The 19908-nt window shown below is 34.5% G+C and overlaps 1 protein-coding gene across 4 annotated transcripts in view; it reads right to left on the bottom strand.

The window, feature by feature from the left end:
* Col11a1 (collagen type XI alpha 1 chain) overlaps positions 1–19908 on the bottom strand; it is a 187134-nt gene that overhangs the window by 23224 nt on the left and 144002 nt on the right. For all 4 annotated transcript variants that reach the window (XM_021159058.1, XM_021159057.1, XM_021159060.1 and 1 more), the window contains 10 exons: positions 14046–14099; positions 12772–12825; positions 10531–10584; positions 9833–9940; positions 9502–9555; positions 8866–8919; positions 7687–7740; positions 1535–1588; positions 1296–1403; positions 693–746 (listed from right to left, as the gene is read on the bottom strand). In XM_021159058.1, the coding sequence (XP_021014717.1) occupies positions 693–746; positions 1296–1403; positions 1535–1588; positions 7687–7740; positions 8866–8919; positions 9502–9555; positions 9833–9940; positions 10531–10584; positions 12772–12825; positions 14046–14099 (648 nt within the window). The remainder of the gene's footprint in view (positions 1–692; positions 747–1295; positions 1404–1534; positions 1589–7686; positions 7741–8865; positions 8920–9501; positions 9556–9832; positions 9941–10530; positions 10585–12771; positions 12826–14045; positions 14100–19908) is intronic.

Here is a 19908-nt window from a genome sequence, read left to right as displayed (position 1 = left end):
AATTGCACCGTACTCCTTCATTGCTATGAGCATTCTTTACTTTTTGGATTAATCCCTTAGATATAATTATGTAAAATCAATTTATCACATTGAATCAATTTGTAAAGCAAAGTGACCTGGTAAACAATGATTTTAAAGGATGTGTTTGCAGTCTCACTTCATGCCCATTATTACCAAGAGAGACTTTGGATTCTAAGATGTTGGCTAGCCAGTGCTTTGTTGCATTTATCAAGCATGCTGTTTGAATGTGGAGGTCATTGTAGTGTCCGCCTTCAACATAAAAACAATAACATGCTTTTATAGAGCATAATATAATGTGTCCTATTTATTTTACAAAAAGAAACCATCTACTTGGGCAGCTGCCAAATTCATGTGCCAACATGTCCAGGAAGCAAAATTTAATTACATGAATTTTGTAGAACTGTCTGCACTGAGAAAATTACGAGCTGTATCATTAGTAGCACTTTATCTGAGTGGAAAAGATATTTTTCATCTAAAGTGTGTGAAAAAGAAATATTCTCTGGGCCAACTGGCAATCTTTCCATGTTATTATCAGGAGTACTTTTCTCCTTGAATGTCTAATAGTCTTACTGAAAGGAACAAACCACTTTATAAGATAAACATTCACAAATTCTAGCTTACAAAAGTATTTTTTGAGGGTTCTTTATAAATAACGAAAAAATGTTACCCACCAGAGGACCAGGGGGTCCGTCTTGGCCAGCAGCACCTGGGAGACCTTGTTCTCCCTACACAAAAGAAAATGAAACTTTGTTTGCCAAACAAAATAATAACTCTCACTTTTAAATGTTGGATATTTAGAAAAACTTAGCATCTGTAAATTTTACTACCTTAAAACATACAAATAGTCTAAGTTTTTAAAATTTTTATTCTGTGAACCTGTGTATGCATATATGGTTATGTGTCCATGCACATATATTTATATAAGCATATGTACATCTATATACATATTCTGAAATATGTCTGAAAACTTTCATTGCTGTCATATTAGGATGTAGTTTCCTCTTCTGTATTAATAAATGAGAACTTTCCCACAAAATTATAAAATAAATCATAAATTTTAAATTTTATAAAATTTTGTAAATAAAATGAATGAGATATTTTAAATAATTATTAAGTTGTTTAAAGTAAGTTACTTAATAAGTTTAATAGAAATAATTGGATGTCCATAGAGAAAATTACAGGCTATGAAGCAACAACCTTATAGGCATTTTAACTCATAGGTTTTAAAACTTAAGGTTATTTTCACAGGAGTCCCTTTTAGTAGAAATGCTCACCACAGGACCAGGGATGCCTCGAAGACCTTCTGGACCAGGCTTTCCAGAAGGACCCTGAGGTCCGACAGGGCCAGTTTTCCCAGGAGGTCCTTCAGCACCAGCTTCTCCCTGTTTGAAAAGGAAATACAATGCATAGGCACATTTTTAAGAATAATGCTCATAATATCATTTAATGTGTTGAAACATATGCCTTCGGTGCATGCATAAACTGCCTACCACATCTCCATCTCGTGTTTTACCTTAGCACCTTTTTCTCCTTGCCTTCCTTCTGAACCTGAAGCGCCAGGCGGACCCTGTAAACATAAAATTGTAGTTAAATATGTACCACCTTAAAGAAATGCTGTTGAGGAGCACTATTGAAATTTGGGAACTGTTGCTAGACCACGAAGTTGTACTTTCATATTATCTTTCTGTTTAAAACATTGCTGACGTTGAACATTAAGTTCATGTAAAAACTCCCGTTTAGATAGTTTAAGATAAGTCACCAACTAAGTAAGCTGAAGATCACTACATAACCTTGATGTAGACAGTAAAAAGACAGCTGAACTTTAATAGTTTGATGAATGATTTTGAAGCCACCATGCAGGAAGCAGCAGCAGGTGGATCACTGTGAGTTTGAGGCCAGTTCCATCAGCACAGTGAGCTCCAGGATAGCCAGAACTACAGAGCAAAATCAAGTCTCAAAATGATGATGAATAAAAAACGTAGTATGAGTATAAATGCTAAGGGTTATTTGTCATTTAAAATTACTTGGAGTTCCTGGAATATATCAAACAATATTTACAGCTTTTACTTTAGAAATGCTTCAGAAGTGGCTCATTATATGTACAGCAAAATACTCATCCAATCTAGGATTGTGCACCAGCTAGAAAAACATCACAATCATAAAGGCCATCAGAGGAGTTTCATTCTTATGGAAAGATTTAATTCATAAACACATAAGATTAAAGTAATGTCATTTTTACAATGGTAGGAATAGAGACAAAACGATTATGCTCAAAATGTCACAGAAAAGTGTATGCAAAGAAACACTGAATAATGATCTCTAAGTAATTTCCCCAGTTCCTCTTGCTTTCCATCCGTTCAACTTTCTTGATGCTCATACTTAAAATTACTAAGTGAGGTGACTGGAGAGATCGCTTAATGGTTACAAGCACTGAGTGCTCTTTTTGAGGTCCCGAGTTCAATTCTCAGCAGCTACATGCTGGCTCCCAACCATCTGTAATGGGATCCCATGCCCTCTTCTGGTGTATCTGAAGACAGCTACCGTGTACTCATATACATAAAATAAATAAATAAATCTTAAAAATTATCTGAGATTAGATATTGAGGTGAAACAGTAGATGCATTGGCAATATTCAGTGAGATGTGAGATAACATTTGTTTCATATGTTTCAGTATTCTACTTTGATTAAAGGTTATATTTTCCATGTTCTTTCCATACCATAATTATCAAATGAAATAAATGGCAATTGCTTCATCAAACTCAAGTTCTGGGAACTCACTTTACATGTAAGAGTCAATGAAGGCATCTTTGACCAATTTTTTTTCAGTATAACTACTGTAAGCTCACTCATTACACATACAATCATGCAGTTACAGTGGACATTCAAGGTGCCTCCAATCAAAAGATGAGTATATAGTCTATGCACTGCTCCTTAAGAAGAGAGCAATGTGCTGAATCACAATTGGTAATTCAAATGCATGTCCTTGATGCACTCGCATGATTTATTTTTTAAGAGGGAGAAGCAGATCCTGAAGAACAGGTTGCAGTACAACTGTTTATTCAGCAGAATCTGTATTCAGCACATGCTTAACTTTGCCTACTATTACCATGTTGAACAAGAAATTCTCTTGTTGTACTAGGCAATGGAATGTATGTTTTAAGATATCTGAATGAGTATTATTTTGAAAGTAGCAATAGTAAAATTTACTGGAATAATAGTCCGCTCTCTCTTTCTCTTGATTTTTCTTTCTCTTTCCCTTCTTCCAAGGCTCTCCCCTTCACCATCCTTCCTCATGATCATTATATTATGGTATGCGCTTATGATACAAAGGTAATGTGATAAGAAGTCCTTTATTTAGTATAGACTATTTATGTTGAATGACTCAACCTACACCACTATGAACTCAATGCAATTTTTCCTTATAAGTCACCCAGCCTTTATATTCTGAAATGGCAGCACAAACAGATATATTCAGGTCCCATTGAGAATTCAGTTTTAGTTATTTTTCATGTTTACATAAAAGAAAGTTGTTAAGTGTATCACTGAAAGTAGCTATTACTACATTTCTCAAATCAGAAGAAATAGGCACCATATAATTTCTTTTCCACTACTGTTTATGATATGATCTTGCAACTTGTTCATTCTGCAACTCACATCTCAACATACTTAAGTATATCTTGTGATCCAAAATATATTGTGCATGATGAATATAAATACAAAAGGACATGAAAACCATGAGGAGTGTACAGAAATTTAATACAAAGACAGACATGTAGGTTTATTAAAATCAGTAAATGTAAAAAGTATGAAAATGAGGGCAGTTATATAGTATATATTTGATCTATTTTAGGGGAAAGGAAGACTTTCAGAGGATTTAATGTCATATCTGAGTCCTACAGTGTAGGTAGATGAGAGATTTTCTATGATAAGCACTTTACATTCTGATCATTCTTGTAGAAGCAAAAATCCATAGATGGGATGGATAGGCATGAAATTCTTCAGTGGCTCAGAAGTAGGTCATGTTCATGTACAAAGTGGTTGTACTTGGGTATGTATATATATCATGGATCTTGAAAATTAAGTAATAAGGAACAAAACCATAGACTGAGAGGGGTATTGACTAAATAGTATTAAAATTACCTATGCTGAATTTAATGTGAAATTAGCTATCTCAGTAAATACTTATACAAATATTAAGCAAGTGAAGTGTCTTAGTTTTACATTAAAAATCGAAAATTGTCTATGAACTAAATACTATAATTTAGAGTATCTAAAGTTAAAAGTAAAATATAAATAATTTTTTAGAACATTTAGTATTATTTCTGAATATTTACCTTTAAATGTGTGTATTTATGTGTTTGTGTGTTTATCTGTATGTGCCTATGATATGTATACACAGGTACCCAATCAAAGCCAGAAGATCTCCTGGAACTGGAGTTACTGTTACTTCACAGTTGAAGACTATGCATGCATAGGACTCAGGGCTTTAGGTCTTTAGAAAATCAGTAGTCCTTTTAACTATTGGGCCATTTCCCTAGCCACTTTAATTTTATTTTTGAGCTGTGTATTTCTGAGGACATGCATGATCTGTAGTGGTGCCAATTTAAACTGGGACTTTGCACACATAATGTAATGTTAATTGGATGTATACCTTACTTTAGCATTGCCATGTATTATCTACTTACATATATAGGAATTTTTAAGAGCATTTCTAAAAGCAAATGTCTTTATTTTAAATTTGAATTATCAGTATATATTCCCAATTCATCCACCCATATAGTTAAAGGGCATTGAGACCTTTGACTGTTGACAAGGACGATTATTTGACCATAATCTGAGAGTCTAGTTACTCAAAGCCATTTGTAACCTATTGTGCTCTAATTTTACTACAGCATCAGTAATAATAAAGTAATAATAAGTTCTTGAATTTATAATAAGAAAAGATTCACATCTTTTTTTGATAGATTAAACTACAGATTCCAGAGCAGAAGGCTGTTGAACATATACATTCAACAAATGAAAGAATCAAAAATCAAAAGTAATAAACTTGACAGAAAGTGAAGGTAATAAACTTAATAGAAAAAAAAGATAAAAACTGCAACAAAGAAAATTACGGAAGAAGTAAAAATCTAAAGTGAAAATAGACATTGAAGGATACCTATCAAGATATCAACAATGTATCCTAAAATTCATGTAAAAGCACCAAAGAGCTCCCAGTAGTCAACACAATATTGACCATAAAGAACAAGCCTACTTTCAAGTTGAAACACAGAGTCACAAAAAAAAAAAAAAAAAAAAAAAAAAAAATAGCATGGGGAATACAAACAACAACAACAAAAAAACAGACAGAATAGTGGAAAAATTGGAGATCTCAGAAAGAAACCACACATCTACAGATAACCAATGTTAGAGAACTTATCCTTAAGTGTTGTTCTTTATAAAAATTATCTTTGGCCCAATTACAGGCCATACTGTAAAACCGAGCATATGGAACTAGTTGAAGAAAGCATAGTGGAAGCACTATTAGACATCTGCATGAACAATAATTTTTTGACGCTTGCCAAAACACAGGAAAGCAGAAGTAGACAAATGGCATAATGTCAAATAAAAAGGCTTCTACGGAGAACGAAAATCAATAGGTGGGGGAAAAATTCTGCTAACTATTTGACAAAACATTAAAGTGCAGAACATAAAAGGAACTGGATAGATCAGTAGCAACAACTACCAAATGAGGGCTCTGATTAAAAATGGGCCACTGATCTGAGTGGACATTTGTCAAAAGAAGTGAAAACAAACAAGAGATACTTTAGAAATGCTCACAAGGTAATGACTGTTATCAAAACCGCAAAGGTTGAAGAGATAAGGCAAAGGCTGCTGCCATACATCATTCCAGGAATTAAAAATATCTACAAGGAAAACAGTGTGGAGGTTCCTCAAAAGGAGTAAAAGTGGATCTAACATATGGTCTTCCTCTCCCCTTATTGATTATATTTCCAGAGGGAATTAAATGCACCAGGCAAAGAGCTCCCAGCACTCTTATTCTCATTACTGCCCCAGGAATGACTGCTAAGATATGGGATCAACAGACTAGTGTTTACAGAGATGTGGCAATTCTATCTGATGGGATATTAGTCAGCCATACATAAAGGTGAGATCCTGTCATTTGTGAGAGGAATGCAATCAGAGGACATTATGTCATAGGAAATAAGACAGACATGGACACTAGAAGAAAAGTGGCCCCTGTCCTCACTTATATGTAAAAGATACTATAAGCTAGTTGTTCCTCAGGAGAGCAGAGGGACGAGGATAAAACATTACTAGTTAACAGATGAAAAGACACAGCTAGGATAAAGACCTGTGTTTTAGACCTCACTACACTTATGGAATGACAACAGTTCATAATAAGCTAACCTACCATCTGTGGATCATGACCTTCAAGCATAAGAAATATGAACAGAGGGAAAGGTCATTAACCGGCTTTATCAATGTATATTATAGATATGCATTAAAATATCAAACTCCTGTCCATTAATACACAAAATTATTATTTCTAATTTAAGTAAAATCTTTAAATCTCTTTGGTTCTTCTATAGAACCGAATCGGTCAGAATCTGTTTATATATATATATATATATTTTTTTACTTCATTTATTTATTTAGTATTGTGTGCATGTCTACCAAGATATGTGTATGGAGGTCAAAGGAAAACTACAGAAGTCAATTCTCTCCTTTTGGTATGTGGACCTAGAGAACTGAGCATAGGACTCAGCCTTGCGGGCAATCACCTTTACCCACGGAGACATCTCACCTCACCAACAGCAGTTACTATGACCATCACTACTAAATTAATACTATCGTTTTTTATAAAAACTCTGCTTCATTATGAATCTTATTTCCAAATATGGTGGTTTGAATATTCTTTGCTGATGGGAAAGCACACAATTAGGAGGTATGGCCTTATTGAAGGAGGCATAGCCTTATTAGAGGATGTGTGTCACTGTGGAGGTGGGGCTTTGAGGTCTCATATGCCCAAGTGTGGCCAGTGGTCCAGAGCCTCCTCCTGGCTGCCTGCAGAAGATAATCTTCTCCTGGCTGCTTTCAGAGCAAGATATAGAACTTTCAGCAACTTCAGCAAGCACTATGTCTACCCCACACTGCCTGCCACACTTCCTGCCATGATGATAATGGACTGAACCTCTGAAACTGTAAGCTAGCCTCAATTAAGTGGTTGCCTTTATAAGACTTGCCTTGGCCATGGTGTCTCTGCACATCAGTAAGACACCAAATCCATGAAGTTTGACAACAAAAAACAATCTACAGTATAGATGCAAGTCTGTGCTCCATCTACTGATAAGCATTCATACTTTCACAATGTGTGCACTAAGGTTTGGACATTTCACCCCTTGGAGAACACTATGGATTAAATTTGTTTAAAAGCAGTTAATATTGTTCAAAGAAACAGGTAACTCCCAATTGAGGAGTTGTTTGATTCATTTCAGCTATGACAGCAAAATGGTTAAAGTGTATTCTGAGGTAGTGATGATTCTGACACACTGAGGAAAGTGGTTATTTTTCAGCCTCCTTGGAAGCTGCCTAAAGTTTGCATGGGTAACACCAATCTAAACATATAGTGAATAATTCAAATGAATGAGAAAAAAACTTACTCTCTTTCCAGGAGGACCTGGAGGGCCAGCTTCACCAGATGGACCAGAGGGACCCTAGAAATGTAAAATTACACTGTTTAGTAAGCTAGGTATTTGTCATAACCAACATAAATCCACCCTATACAAACTGAAACTGACTCTTGTCTCATGTACACACATCAATCATTCCTAAAAGCCTTGCCTACTACTCAGATACATGAATTGCTTTTAGATATTCATAGAGTGAGCTGGTATGTTTATTCAGCAAACATCTTCATAGATACAAGAAAGTGGCTTAAATTTCCTTTCAAAAGTGGCAATAGGTATTTAGCAAACACCTAACAGACACAGACACAGGTTTTAGATTGCAAGCAGTGAGTATATCTGCCTATTACCTCTAAATTTCTCATATAATCTTAGCATTTTTAATGCTACTGGGAAGAGAATTATGAGGAATATGTGCATAAGTCTACCTTAGACCCCTGATACCTAATAAAGAGATCCTTGAAAGAAATGAAGCTGTATTAAAACCTATTAAAGTTTATGTCCTTCATATTTTTTTTTTTTGCCTTCCTAAGTAACCCACCTGGCTAAATACTCTGTGTCATTCCAAAAAATTAAAATGTCTATATGATACTTTTATTTAGTGTCTTGGCTAAAATAGATCATGAACCCCAGCAAGCTATTAGGCTCCCTTTCCTTTATACTACTTGTTTATATTTTAAAAAGTAATTTTTATAAGTAAGTGAGAGTGGGTATGTCTCTTTCTCTATTGCCTGCTTCTGTGACCCTTGCTTGTCCTTCCACTGGTCTGCCTCATCCAGCCTTGATGTGAGGGTTTGTATATGGTCTTATGGTGTCTTGTTGTGTTATATTCTGTTGTTCGTAGAAGGCCTGTTCTTTTCTGGGAGAAGAGGGGACAATTGGGGAGAGGGCAACTAGGAGGAGTTGAGGCAAAGCTGCAGCCTAGATATATTGGATAGGAGAAGAGTAGATAAAAGTTTTATAAAATAATCCCTAAGTAAAAGAATTTGCCATAGTAGCTCATAAATCTATAATGACATATTTCGGAAATGCATACACAACACATAAAATGAGATGATTCAGTCAAACAAACTTAACTAAACTTGATCTCTTTGAATCACCTTAAAAAAAATGTATGGGCTACCCAAGATTTGAAAAAGGTAAGGACTTGCTTACTGGTTGTCCTGGATCTCCATCTTCACCCTTGTCACCTCCAACACCATCTTGCCCCTGTAATGGACAGTGAAAATTAACCCAAATATTTCTTGTTATATTTATTATAAAGACACAAAACTTGTACAGACTGTCTTGGTAGACTGTTGAAGTAAACTGTGATCACATGGACAAACAATACTATAACACATATTTTTTAGATTATGGTGTTCCTTGCTCTTTCCATACCAATTGATTGTAAAGTTCTCTTTTGATATAAGGAACGTTTGAAGACAAAATTAGTGTAGATCCCCAGTGCTTCCTTTCATCAGGAACAGACATGAAGCAATTCCAGGTAGGATTTACATAGTAAAGAAGATTAAGAAATAAAAGTTTGAACTTTGTAAATAGAAGTATAGATGCTCCTTCTGTATTCTAAAAAAAGTCTCAATAGTTGTCCAAATGAAGAGGAGAGTCATATAACCAAGGTGCAAGAGTCATCAGTTAGATAGATATTGTCATCAATGCAATCACTGTTTTCTTCATTTGGCATTCTGACTGTAGTTCACTTTTAATACATTTTTAAAAAAAAACAAATGTTCCTTAAGACTGAGGGAACAGCCCCACCCAAGCATCCTTTTATTCCTACATGACACTTACTGCAGGACCAGGTTCTCCAGGTGGACCAGGATCTCCAGGAAACCCAACGGGTCCCTATAGAGATGAAAAAAAAGGAAAATAAACAGATTAAAAAGAAAGGATCATCATGTTGTATTTTTATTTTAACAGCTTAAAGTTATCTCAAAGGCTGGTTAGATATGTGTTCCAGATAGAAGAATAAATGAACAAAATAAAACTGAAATTAATGTATGTGAAAATATAAAATGACATAATGACATAGGTTTCACAAGAATCCCACATTTCTAGTCTATCTATGGAAAGCTAAGCAATGAGTCAGATACAAATTTCACTTTAAAGAAGACAAACTCACCGGGTTCCCCTTGGGACCATCATCACCTGGTGGCCCCTTAATACCAGCAGGACCTGCAGCACCAGGGGGCCCAGCTTCTCCTTTCTCTCCTCTCTCTCCTTTGGGACCCTTCAGAACACAAACAAAAGAAAGAGTTACTTTACAAGCTCTGTTTCAAGGTTTTCACATTAGTACTGTGGGCTGGAATGTGCTCTGCTACTGGAGTCTATATTCTGCATTGCAAAACATCTATCAGGAACTGAACGATAGGAGCTACAGGTCAGTAGTTACGAACCCTGCACATTAGACAGTAAGAATACCTCGAGATTGCAAAGGGAATGTAGTATTTTTTTATAGCAGCTTAATTTAAGTTAGAATGATCAATTTTAATTAATACAGGTTTGTTTAATGTAGCAAGGTTTGTTGGTTTTTATTATGTACAATCCACCAAACACAATGTATGCAATGAACACGTTATAGTTTTAGTGACTTCACTCATGCAAATGCAGTCTTTCTTTCAAAACTCATATACTAATTAAAGTATCTGGAGGATTTTCAGTTACTAAACATATTGTCTTTGAGTTATGTTCATATTTTTTGGGGTGGAAAGAGAGAGTAAAAAATAGTATTACAATTCAAGTTCAATGTTCAAACACACTAAAAAGAATTCCTAAAGGTTTAATGAAGCCGAATATTGGTTTTAGTATTAAAAGACTTACACCAGAGCCAGCTTCCCCAGGGGGCCCTGGGTTCCCTGCTTCTCCAGGTTCACCCTACAAAGAAAATATCACATGAGGATTAAAACACAAAAATGGTGTTTTCTATCTGCAATAATACCTTTATCATGGCAATCCTATTTTAGACTACCACTACATTTATGTATGGCAAAAAACACATTGAAACACTAACAAAAGGAAGGAGAACTAGGATTACTAATCTCAGTAATTCAAGTGAGGAAACAAATTAAATTCTGATGTGGTTTTGATAGATTCAGTCAAGCACATGAACCCATATCACCACCAAGCAATAACAAAAATCGGAACATTTTCCGAGAGTTTGCATTTGTGTGGCATCAAAACCATATTATAATCAGGACCATTGATGCAAAATTACAAGTTGATTTTTACTAAAGTATAAATTCACTCTCTTGATAACAAAATACGTTGGCCTATATTGATGGTCCTGTGGAAGGAACTTAGTGGAAATCAGTGGGAGGCACAGAGTGCAAGTAATCAAAATTCCTGAAATTGAGTGTTTAAATATTATAAATTTGATAGCTTTTATGATCTCACTTTAATTGAGATGACAATTTTCCAAGTCATATAACCAATAAAGAATGACTTAAAAAAACGTAATCTATATTTAAATGAAGATATTGTGAATGCTATCCAGTTATGATTTTGTGAAAAGAACAATGTCCCAGGAAATTGTTTTAACAAACACTACATTCATTACAGTGGTTTGAGACTTCCCACAAACTTCAAATATCTTGGAAAAGGTGCCTATTTTATGAGTTTCATAGAAGTTGTGTAAACATTAAAAAGTGCTTAAAACTTTCTCTTAGCATTAACAATCTTTGGGACAGAGGTGAAGCGCAATGAATTGTTGAGTGAAACTACAGAATATTCCTAACTCTGTGGGCAGGTTCAGAGCCCTTAGGACATGTTCTCAAAAAAGAAGGCTTGGGGTAAAGCTTGAGGGATTTTTCCAACAGTGGTCTCTTGGATGCTGGCTTGACATGCATTTTATGCTAGAACAATTAGACGTGATGAGGCTTTTTCTTCCGATAATTTCATCCGTCTCAACATACAGCTTTAACTTTGAGATTATGAACAAAGCTCCTAAAAACAATTGTCAAAGAAATTGCCTTCTTTACCCATGAAGAATTAGAAAGTGTAATTTGTTTCTAATTAAGTAGTTAATGAGCTATTTGAATAGTGAGTCATATGCAGTTAATTATAAATACAAGAGACAGAATGTGAAGCAGAAGTAAATACCAATATAAAGCAGTCTAATCTCATTACACTGCTTTTTGAAGAGGTAACTCATTTAATGAAAACAAATGAACTTAACTATAAAGTAAAATGTGTCAAGAAAGAATTTAAAGCATAAAATAATCATGTGTCAAGGTTGGGATAAAAAACACCGCAGCTAAAATATTTTACATACTTTTCCTGTATAATATTTTTATGGAATGAATCATTTTTGTTCTTTCAAAACTGGCAAAAAAATTCTGAAATGAAGCAAATATCAGTGATAAATTTCTTTAAAATTCTATTAAGATGTGAGAATGAATATATAAATAAAAAATCAAAGAATCATTCTAACATTTTCTTTTAAAAGGAAGACCAGATTTTTTAAGATGAAATGTTTACCAGAAAAAGGAGCTATTCTGAACACAGATGCTGTGGCACATGCCAACTGCTTTGAAAAGTGCCAGAGACAGGCTGAAGTGTTAGCAATGAAAAGGTGACAAAAATCAGTGATTAATTGTTTTCTGATGTGAAAGCCTCCTTTCTTCCCCAGTTCAGTTGGAGAGAAGTATTTCCTCTGCTTTAAGTCCCAAGTGTCACTAATGAAAGACACTGTAGTCTCCTCAGACATTCAGAGGTTGAAATGGAGATTGGCTTTGTCACTTTCTAATGAAGAAACAGTCACCAAATCACTGTAATTAACCAAGCCTCAGCTTTCCAGTCCACAAAAGCAGATAATGATAATTCCGATACAGCACTGAAACAGGAAACAATCCACACCCGGTATTCATGGCTGCCACAGGCGTCAATACAAAACACACAAAAGCAGCACTTAATTTCAATCTGAGAAGGTTCTAGAATAAATAATTCTGAATATGTATACATATGTACAACACTTAGCACCAAACTCATGTTAGCAGCCTACAAAATACGTCCCACAATGTCAAAGCTCTTTAATTCTAGCTGGTTTGGCCAGCATGTCCCTACCTTGTCTCCCACACCACCAACTGAACCAATAGAGCCTGGGGGTCCTTGTGGTCCCTGCAGTGTAGAAAAAGAAATAGAGTTATAGTTTTAATGAACTGCTCAGCCCCAGAAACATGTGTCTTGAGCTTTCCAAGAAAGCATTATGTTCAGGGATTCTGAGTAAGTCGAAGGATTGAAAAAAGTAACAATTTCTTCAGTTGCCACATTTACTAACAACAAGCAATTAACTATATTACATCTGTTTCCAACTTCAGGTAGATTCTCTCATGTTTTCAATAGATGAACCACAATTCCAATGTCTGTGCCCATACAAAAATGAGGAGTTTTGTGGTATGCTTTTATATTGAATCAAATGCATGATTCCATCTAAGGATGACTTAATTCATGGGAGAAACAACCCCTTTATGAATTGTTAAGCAATAAATATCTTCAAGGTAATAGAAGCCACACATGCTTTTCCAGTTTACCAGCTACTGATCTCTTTCATTAGTTCTGATCTGATAAAATTAAAGGCAGGCATAAAAAAAAATCATATGCAAAAGAATGTGGAGAACAGGTGGCTTCACTTGTAAGACAGGAAGTCAGAAGCAGCTCACACAGGCCTACAAATCTATTGAAGGTATTTCCGGCATGGGGACACTATTGCATTTCCAAATTCTATAATGTTTCTTCAGAATGCTGGATCTCATTTTCACAGAGATGTCCTTTTTAAAGGTCTAAGAAAAACTGTTTCCTTTCAATGAGAGGATTCACAGATGCACATATTTCCCTGAATGCTTTATAGACTGAAAATGCATGAGGCGAAGCTTGATGGATAGGCTTTTATGCGTTTGCATATGTAACAGGTATTCAGAGTACACGCTTACACTGGTACATTCAAAGCCAACTACCATCCTTTCACATCATTACCAGAGAAAATGCTTGAACTGAAGACTTCAATAATCGTTTGCAGAATATTTATCATATCACAGATGTAAGTATACTCTTCTGAACATGTTTTATCATTAAACAAATAACATTTTTTACCAGTAAGTATATACTTAGTGTGAACTGAGAAACTATTTTATATTAGTGGTGACATGATCATGGGAAAAGCCATTTGTTTCTTTCTATAATGGAGTAGCACAAGTGGACAAGTGTTGAGTTCTTGTCCACTTCTAAGAATAAACCATGATGTGATTATCTCCATTGGATCTTATAACCCATTTTCCAGACTACAAAGCAGGCACAGAGTGTCCTTCAGAATTAACTAGCATATAGTTCACAGTGCTTACATCAGCTCCATTGGGACCTTGAGGGCCTCGTGGGCCAGGAGGACCTGGTGGACCCTAGAAAAGACAATAACAAAGTTTGACGTGATCACATACAGATGCAGTTAACATTTTTAAATTTTGAGAAAACTAAGTTAGGCTTGTGTTTATAAAGTCACAGTCATGGGAGCATATCAGGGTTATCAACATGCTAGATGAAGACAATATTACACTAGCAAATGACCCTTTCCACACTGACAGGAGATTAGCACTCAGAAAAAATGAACAGGAGAACAACCCAGGAAGTAAAAATTATTCACAATATGCATAGTGATGTTTTTTGTAATAATATTCAACATCATAAAACAAACATATAGTTGGAAGAAAAACAACAACAACAACAACAAAAACAGTACAGGACCAGTTTTAGAATTAGGAAATTGAATGAAAGGACCCTGTTTGTAATTTGTGTGTACACTATCGTATGTATGGATTCTTAGGTTTGACAATCGAAAATTGAAAGTAATCATTGGATTCAGTTTTCAAAATGAACCATCTATGTTCTGGATATATACTGAAATTATCCCAACAAACACATTTGTTAAATTGCTGAGTAATATCCCTTATACCTTGGTGGCAATTAAGACTGTTCAAAGTGAAATAAATAAATCAAGCAATATGATGTAATATTAAAGAAAATAGACAGTTGTGAATACCCAGTCATTACAATTAAAAAAATACGTTAAATCTTATACAAAAATCGAAGTCATTTCTAATGTGACCATTATCATATGCTCAAGGAGAATGCATGAGCAACTCATGGAACCATACATACCACTAGACCTAAGAACAAAACTCCAGTGTGTCCTCTGCTGTTCTGGAGTATGGCCTAGTCAGTAATATGTACGGTATACTCCTTGCAGTTACATTTGCTGATGATAAGAATAATTTTTAAAGTTTTCTCAACAATAAACCTGGGTATTGCTATTAAGGTGAATAAGAGAGAAATAACAACTATGAAAACTTCAAAATACAATCCCCATGCCCAGGCATAGTTGGGCAACACAAAACAAATGCAAATGCATTCTTGTAATTTTTTTTTTTGCCTCATTTTGGTTTATTTGTGTGATCCTTTTCTTTTTGTCTTATTGGTCTTTTCTTTGTATATTTTAGTTTCTGATTTTTGTGGGACCTTATAAGGTTTTTTTTTTTTTTTTTTGCATTTTATTATTGTTTGTTTGCTTTTTTAAAAAGAGTGGGAGAAACCCTGAAGTAAGTGGGTGGGGAGGAGCTGGAGGAAAGGGAAAAGCATGTTCAGGATACAGTGTATAAAAACCTTCAGTAAAACATAAAAATGTGAAAATGTGAAGTCAATTGAAACTGTCATCAATGTTGGATGGATAGGAATTAATAAATATATTTATCCAATATCATCCAGTTTCATACACTTTGAAAAATTATTTCCTTGAAATGTATACTTGAAAGATTAGGTTGATGTCATGAAGTAAAGAATTCTAGTATTAAATTCAAAATTTTGTTATAATATTCTTGTTAATAATATATTTCTCAATAATTCTAGAATTTATTACAAAGTATAATAAATTTTAATATCCTTCCATAGTTAGTAATTATAGAAATCCTATATATTCATGAATGCTACATATTCTTTACATATTCCACACCAGCATCCAAAGAAAAAGACTCACAAAACACTGATATGGCACTGCATCACATAAGTTATTTGGACTCATTAAATATGTGCACCACTTAATGTCATGTATGTATACAATATTATTCTAAAGTTTATGAAGCAAAATGACTTATATATTTGAAATAGTATTGACATTTACTTATTTTTGATGAAGCAATAATACAAAGTTTGGAATTAAAGAGGGAAAGTAGCACAATATTAAAAATGTTTTGTTAAAAGGATCAAATTGTAATGAAGAAATGTGCATTCAGAGCAGTTGTCTTAAGACCTCTCAGGAGATCTACTGCAGCCAGGACAACAGATCAGCAGCTTTTCTGCTCATGTGAAGAGCCCCCAGTTGAAGAGCCCCCAGTTGGAAGGCTGCACAGGAAGTTGGATATAGCAAGGTATACAGACCTACTAGGAGACCTGAAACAACACAGGGACAGAAATGGAAGACTCCATACAGTCACTCAGATCAACAAACACCAGGGATATCCAGATGGTGAAAGGCAAGCACAAGACCATAAGCAACAGAAGCCAAAATACTTGGGCATCATCAGAATCTAGTTCTACCACCACAGCAAGCCTTGAATACATCAATACACCTGAAAATCAGGAATATGTCCTAAAATCCTATCTCATGAAGATAATAGAGTCCTTTAAAGAGGATATCAATAACTCACTGAAAGAAATATAGGAAAACACAGGTAAACAGGTGAAGGAATTGAAAAACAGGATCTAAGATTTAAAAGTGGAAGTAGAAACAATAAAGACAACACAAATGGAGGCAAACCTGGAAATAGAAAACCTAGGAAAGAGGTCGGGAATTACAGATGAAAATATTACCAACAGAATACAAGATATAGAAAAGAGAATCTCAGGTGAAGAATACAATAGGTAGAGATTGACACAACTGTCAAGAAAATTTCAAAACATTAAAAAAAAAATCCTAACCAAAAGCATCCAGGAAATTCAGCACACAATGAAAAGACAAAATCTAAGAATAATCAGAATAGAGGAGAAAGAAGATTCCTAGCTCAAAAGATCTGAAAATGTCTTCAACAAATAAGAGAAGAAAACTTCCCCAACCTAAAGAAAGAGATGGACATAAAGGTGCAAGAAGCCTATAGAACACCAAAAAAAAAAAAAAAAAAAAAAAAATCTTGTCACATAATTATCAAATCACTAAATGCACAGAGCAAAGAAAGAATATTAAAAGTTTCAAGGGAAAAAGGCCAAGTAACATACAAAGGTAGATCTATCAGAGTTACACCAGACTTCTCAANATAATCAGAATAGAGGAGAAAGAAGATTCCTAGCTCAAAAGATCTGAAAATGTCTTCAACAAATAAGAGAAGAAAACTTCCCCAACCTAAAGAAAAAGATGGACATAAAAAAAAAAAAAAAAAAAAAAAAAAAAAAAAGGGATCAAAAAAGAAAATCTTCTTGTCACATAATTATCAAAACACTAAGTGCACAGAGCAAAGAAAGAATATTAAAAGTTTCAAGGGAAAAAGGCCAAGTAACATACAAAGGTAGATCTATCAGAGTTACACCAGACTTCTCAACAGCCAGAAGAGCCTGGTCAGTGGAAATGCAGACTCTAAGAAAATACAAATGCCAGTCCAGGCTACTATATCCAGCAAAACTCTTAATCAACATATGTGGAGAAGCCAAAATATTCCAGGATAAAACCAAATTCAAACAGTATCTATCTATGAACATATCCCTACATAGGATACTTGATGGAAAACTCCAACACAAGGAAAATACCTGCACCAAAGAATGGATAAGATATTAAGCATCTTACAACAAAGTCAAAAGCTGAGAGCCACAAGCACATAAAGCCACCTACAAAAACAAACATACCAGGAACCAACAGTCATCTCTCTTTAATATCTCTAATTATTAATTGCTTCAACTCACCTATAAAAAACATAAGCTAACAGACTGGATATGCAAACAAGATCCAGCATTTTGCTGCATACAAGAAACACACCTCAATAACAAAAACAAGCACTATCTCAAATTAAAAGGATGGAAAAAGGTCTTCCAAGCAAATGGTCCCAGAAAACAAGCAGGAGTTGCCATCTTAATATCCAATAAAATAGATTTTCAACCAAAAGTTATCAAGCGTGATGAAGAAGGACACTTCATATTGATCAAGGGCAAAAGGCAACAAGGGAAAGTCTCAAATTTGAACATCTATGACCCACATGCAAGACCACCCCAATTCATAAAAAAAACTTTACTAAAACTCAAAACACAATTGAACCACACACAATAATAATGGGAGATTTCAACACCCCACTCTCACTAATGGACAGGTCACTGAAACAGAAACTAATCAGAGACATAGTAAACTAAGGGAGGTTATAAACCAAATGGATTTAACAGATACCCACAGAACATTTCTCCCTAAAACAAAAGAATACACCTTATCAGCACCTCATGGTACCTTTTCCAAAATCAACCATATAATTGGTCACAAAACAATCCTCAACAGATACAAGAAAATTGAAATAATACCATGCATCCTATCAGATCACCAGGGCCTAAGGCTGGGTCAACAAAAATAGCAAAAAACTACAGAAATCCCACATACATGAGGAAGCTGAAAAATTCTGTAGTCAATGACAACTTTGTCAGGGAAGAAATAAAAAAAGAAATTAAAGACTTCCTGGAATTTAATGAAAATATTGACACTTCATACCCAAACTTATGGGACACAATGAAAGCACTGCTAAGAGGAAAGTTCATAGCACTAAGAGTCCTGGTAAAGAAACTGTAGAGATCTTACACTAACAACTTAACAGCATGCCTGAGAGCTCTAGAACAAAAATAAGCAAACTCACCCAAGAGGAATAGAAGGCAGGAAATAGTCAAACTCAGGGACAAAATAAACCAAATAGAAACAAAACAAAAACCAAATAAATAAACAAACAAACAAACAATTCAAAGAATCAACAAAACCAGAAGCTGGTTCTTTGAATCAATAAGATTCTACCAGACCATCAAAGAAGATCTGATACCAATTTTCTTCAAACTATTCCCTAAAATAGAAGCATAAGGAATGCTACCTAACTCATTCTATGAAGCCACAATTACTCTGATACCTAAAGCATACTAGAACCCAACCAAAAAAAGAGAACTTCAGACCAAGCTCACTTACGAATATCGATGCAAAAATACTCAATAAAATTCTTGTAAACCGAATCTAAGAACACATCAAAACCATCATTCACCATGATCAAGTAGGCTTCATACCAGGGATGCAAGGTTGTTTTAATATATGAAAATTCATTAACCTAATTCACTATATAAACAAACTGAAAAAAAATTACATGATCATCTCCTTACATGCAGAAAAAGCATTTGACAAAATACAACAGCCCTTCATATTAAAGTATTGGAGGGATCAGGAATTCAAGGCCTATACCTAAACATAAAAAAAGCAATTTACTACAAACCAACAGCCAATATCAAATTAAATGGAGACAACTTGAATCTTGAAAAAAGCAATCCCACTGGAATCTGGGACAACACAAGAATTCCCACTCTCCCCATATCTATTCAATATAGTACTCGAAGTGTTAGCTAGAACAATAAGACAAAAAAAAAAAAAAAAAAAAAGAGATCAGTGGATACAAATTGGTAAAGAAAAATAATGAAAGCATCACTATTTGTAGATGACATGATAGTATACATAAGACCCCAACAATTCTACCAGATAATTTCTCCACCTGATAAACAACTTCAGCAAAGTGGCTGGATATAAAATTAACTCAAATAAATTGGTAGCCTTCCATTATACAAAGGATAAACAGTCTGATAAAGAAATTAGGGAAACAACTCCTTTTACAATAGACACAAATAATATAAAATACTTTGGAGTAACTCTAACCAAATATGTGAAAGACCTCTATGGCAATAATGTCAAGTCTCTCAAGTAAGAAATCAAATAAGATCTCAGAAAATGAAGATATCTCTCATGCTCATGGATTGGCAGATTTAACATAGTAAAAGTGACCATCCTACCAAAGCAATCTATAGATTCAATGCAATCCCCATCAAAATTCCAACACAATTCTTCAAAGACATGGAAAGAGCAATTCTCAAATTCATCTAAAAAGGCAAAAATAAAACAAAACAAAACAACAAAAAACAAAGAAACAAACAAACAAAACCAGCAAA

Source organism: Mus caroli, chromosome 3 (genome assembly GCF_900094665.2).
Source record: "Mus caroli chromosome 3, CAROLI_EIJ_v1.1, whole genome shotgun sequence".
NCBI classification, from domain to species: Eukaryota; Metazoa; Chordata; class Mammalia; order Rodentia; family Muridae; genus Mus; species Mus caroli.
Note: the sequence above shows the minus strand (reverse complement) of the source record. Positions and strands in the feature narration are given on the sequence as shown.